Source organism: Chelonus insularis, unplaced genomic scaffold, assembly GCF_013357705.1.
Source record: "Chelonus insularis isolate UGA/USDA-ARS -01 unplaced genomic scaffold, ASM1335770v1 contig_160_pilon, whole genome shotgun sequence".
In the NCBI taxonomy this organism is placed as follows: Eukaryota; Metazoa; Arthropoda; class Insecta; order Hymenoptera; family Braconidae; genus Chelonus; species Chelonus insularis.
Window position 1 is genome coordinate 332,319 of NW_023276401.1, and position 4,651 is coordinate 336,969.

The 4,651-nt window shown below is 26.9% G+C and overlaps 1 protein-coding gene across 1 annotated transcript in view; it reads left to right on the plus strand.

The window, feature by feature from the left end:
• The window catches only part of LOC118064114 (LIM/homeobox protein Lhx3-like), a 34,772-nt gene that overhangs the window by 5,305 nt on the left and 24,816 nt on the right, over positions 1 to 4,651 (plus strand). Inside the window, exon 2 of the mRNA XM_035078519.1 lies at positions 3,500 to 3,544. Within this exon, the coding sequence (XP_034934410.1) occupies positions 3,500 to 3,544 (45 nt within the window). The remainder of the gene's footprint in view (positions 1 to 3,499; positions 3,545 to 4,651) is intronic.

The window sequence follows — 4,651 nt, forward strand, 5'->3', positions numbered from 1 at the left end:
TTAAATCTCTTTTTTTTGGAGATGATAAAAAATAATAACATTACAAAAAAAGATACACGCACTTGGCCATATTATCGACAAGAAAAAATTTTCATTCGCGAAGAAACGTTCGTGCTTATCACTGAAACATTCTCTGACTAGGGGTTGGTTGATAGGAGGGTTGTCAAGGATAGCGAGGGTGGAAAGAAAATGGCGGATATACATATATCAAAAGAAAGGATAAAAGTTTTATAAAAATAAATCAGTCGATATGTGTTATAAAAGAGTAACTAAACTATCAAAAAGTTAGCTAATTTTTCGTGTGCTTTTTTACGCTTTTCACGTTCTCAACCCTCTAATAATTATTTCCACACATCTTTTTTTTCTCTACCTTCTAATATCCTAGGATATAGCGATATAAGTTATTGCTAATGACGGTATAATTATTTTATTGACACTGATAGAACTTTTAGTAAGATCTATGAGACCACAGTGAACCCTCGAAAAATTACTTATTGATCAAATGGAAAATTGGAAAATAATTAGAAAAAGAAAGTAATTAAAAATCGATGATATTTAATAGTGAGTTGTAGATTTTGATATGAAATTTGGTTTTTGTGAATTAAATGCACATTATTTACTCCAAAATTACATTTGTAATAAAAATCTTCTTGCTTTTTAGTTCAATAAAGCATTTTACAAGAAATAATCAGATTTTTATTTACATTCATTTTTATTGAAATAAATTTATTCTTTTTAACATAAGCTTGTTTAAATAAATTTTTTTGTCTTCAACTAATTGTTTTAACAAATTTATTTACTGAATGTAGCATAAAGAATTATATTATCAAAGTTAATTGTCCTTCAACCATAATTATCAATTAACGACAATTTTTTGTAACAAATAAACAGTTGCATTAATTGTTATGCAAGAAAAATGCTGATAAGACACTTGAAGTCTATACATTATTTATTTTTTTTTGACAAATTTATGTTGAATCTATGATTATTCAATTAAATAATCTATTTATATGAATAAAAAATCATTTCAAAACATTGAATTACAGTAATTTATAGAATTCTTGATCTGAAAGTAGCCTTTCAATGTAAACAATTAACAAAGCTTTTATGAATGCATTATTAAACGATTTAATTTTTACTTATAATTTATTTATGTATTTAATCATTTATTATTATTTATTTAAATAGCAAGTCATGATACATTCACTCATTTTGTTTTATCAAACAAAATCATCATTTTAAAATTTAATCTAAAAAATACTCCAATAGTTTTTAATCTTTAGATCTTCTTATGATTTTATTAATATTAATTTTTTATAATAAATTTTGCAAATAGAGATTATATGAGTAGAAAATTAAAAATCCTTCAATCTTCTTTTTTATCTGTGCTTGAAACTAGTGTTTTTGACCATCAATGAAGCATCAAAAGCTTCAACTCAGTTAGTAAATTTAATTTTATGTGAATAAAGAGAGAAATTTTATAATATAGTATTTCATATTTATTTTACTCTTTTTTCAATACACTAATTGATCAAATAAATGGTCTGCTCGAGTGAAAATGTATGAGAAATGTTTTTGAACAAACTGGCACGCGTCTAAATGGTGGAAAAGTATTGAATTACTTCATGAGAGTCATGTACCCTAGAGTATTAAACTATTATCTATTCTTTTTTATTGATTTGAGACGTGCAAAGAATGTGTACTATGACTCAAGTTAGTTATCTATAATGCTAGTCCATTTAGAGCTATTTATCAATGAAATATTTATTTTCTTGACCACTTTTTCTTTAATTTGTACTATCTATCAATGATGCAGGTCTTTTGAAATACTTCTAGAAAAGAAAAAGAGATTTAAAATTTATTTATTAAGAAAAATATGAATAATTTTTAAAATAAATACCAATTATTGAATAAAAATATATAAAATATCAACTTAGCTTAATAATGAGTTCTGTACAATGTACATAATGATGACCGAATGCCAATGGGGTTCAAGGTGACAGAGAAACAAGTTGACAGTAGATAATATTTCTTTCGTGTATATGCAACTTAAAATTATCAATCTACAAGCGATTGACCTCGAGGAAAGTTCACATTGCTCTTTGTTCAATCTAGAATTGTCTGAAATTTATCTCTCAGTTGTATGTATTTCAAATAAACCAAATTCCAAACATATTTCTAGTACTCTACTTTTTCAAAACTGATAAAAGAAACTAAAGTAGCACAAACGTGATTTTTTATAATTTCCAACATATTTTATGATCCTTAAAATTAATATCAGCTACCAAAATCAACAACTTTAAATTTTAGAAATGTTGATGTAGTTGATGATGATGATGAGTTTATATAAGGTTTTAGATAGATATTATGTTCGGTAATATAGTTACGTAGTTATGTAACAGTAGTCTGCAAATATGTAATAGATGTAAACAGTCTGGTCAGACACTTAGAACTAAACTACTCCAGAAACGAATGATTATAAAATTTTTCCACTTACTAAAGTTGTTTGATAGTAATGAAGTTTTTATCCTACTGATAATTTATTAGAGTACATTAGAACTTAGCCACAGAATGACTTCGTTTATCTATTTCCTGTTCAACTCGAGGCGAATGCACTAGTTTATTTCTAATAATAGACAAATTATTCATTCGATCATTTTAATTAACCAAAACAGAATTATTTATGGTTTTACATATTATCAACATCAGACATGGACAAAGTTAAGTATCTCAAAACCATCAAGATCTACCAAGACTATGCAAAAGAAATTTTATCATACCTATTTTATTTATTCCCAACCAATGATGATTGTGGACCAATATTTTTTTATAATTTACTCATTAATGACTTATTTATTTATGATTTACTACAACTTTATCTAAAGATTACAGCAATTCAGTTAAATATTATTTAATGAGATACTAAAAGGGCTAGGATGCAAAGTATAATGTTGTCAAGCTGCTGAAAGGCAACTGTATGACATGAAGCATTGGTAATCCGAAACGCCAAAACAGTAACAAGCACTATTTACGTGGGAACTGCCGTAGGGGTGGACATTTTACGTGAGGGGGTTGCTTGTTTTGTCAGGGGATGCTTGATATCTGACAAGGCGAACTGGAAGCGTAGCAAGGGGCGTGTTTCGTGGTTCAACATTGAACCAGTACTCACTTTGATGGCACGTGACTGTTGGACGGATGCTGTTTGCGTAACATAATCATATATAGCGTAGTAATCAGTATATACTACATGGATGTTCTAGAGAAGCTTGAGGTGTTTGTAACGTAGCTATATGCATTGTTGCTATAACCACGACGTTCCCGTCGGATTAGGTGGCTCTTGATGGGAACTAAACTGCACTTAAATCAACAATTATTACACCAAACAATACAGCTTATACTATTATTTTTTTGAATACTATTGTTATTTCCTGTTATCTTTTATTTTTTGCTTTTTTTTTAGTTCGTTTGGTTTTTGTTTACCAGTTTTTTTTTGTTTTAGAATGTGGACGTGATACTCCAAGTAGTCCTCCAATCAAAACTGAACGTGAGTTGTATTTATTTTTATTATTTTGTTTACTTTTTACTGCTTTTATTTGTTTTAATTCTTTATTCAAACATTTTATTGGTACTAATACTCATGTTTACAATTTTTGGTTTGTTCCTTTTATGACGGATTTAATAGTTAATAACAAGTTTTCTTGTTTTTTTTAAAAACAAAGTTAATTACATAAAAACTATGGACGTTTATTATAAATGAACATATGCATTTTGCAATTTCTTGTTCTAAGATTGTTTAAATAACAATTTATCTCACTTACCAAATGATAAGTAACAAATTCTCAAATAAAACATAAAGTTATTATTTAATATGTCTACTTTTTTAATATAAAAAATAAATATTTGTTGATATAAGCTTTCTTAGACATCTAGTGATTTTTAATTTGTTAGGTTCAAATAATCAATTTCAAAAATTATTGCTTATTATATGTTATTTAATTAATGAATCATTTTTACTAATTATAATTATAAAGTAATGATTCTACTGACGATTATTTGTTGTAGTTTATTAAAATTGACTAATTTAAGTATCCATCAGAGGAAAAAAATTAGTACATGTTTAATTCTTAATAAGCTAACGACTGATGTCTAAAAATGAAACATAATAGCTTTCTTTTGATTCCAACTTTGAATTCAGTAGTCTAAAAATTCTTGAAATAATTACTCTTCTCAGCTTTGATCACAAGAACTCATGTAACATTAACTCGACAATCTCTTATACACTTTTCTATTGCATCAATTAAAATAATTGTTCATCATGTCTGTATTACATCCTTTGACCTAGATTTTTCAAGATTGAACAAAGAAATTTTTTATCAACTCCATTAACAATTCACAATTGCAAAAAGAAACATGCTCCAAAGCACTAGATTTTATATTTGAATATAAATGGACTGAATTTAAACCTCTCATTTCAATCTTTTTGAACTTCTATCTAAAATCTTCTAGGGTCTTATAAACCTGTTGGTATTATTTGCTAAAACCCTATTTATCTGTATCAGTTATTGTTCACTCACTTGAATCTAAATCCTAAATGACGATGAGTATTTGAAGTGGGTATCATTCTAGAGTGTCCTATATGTTGGTCATCGAC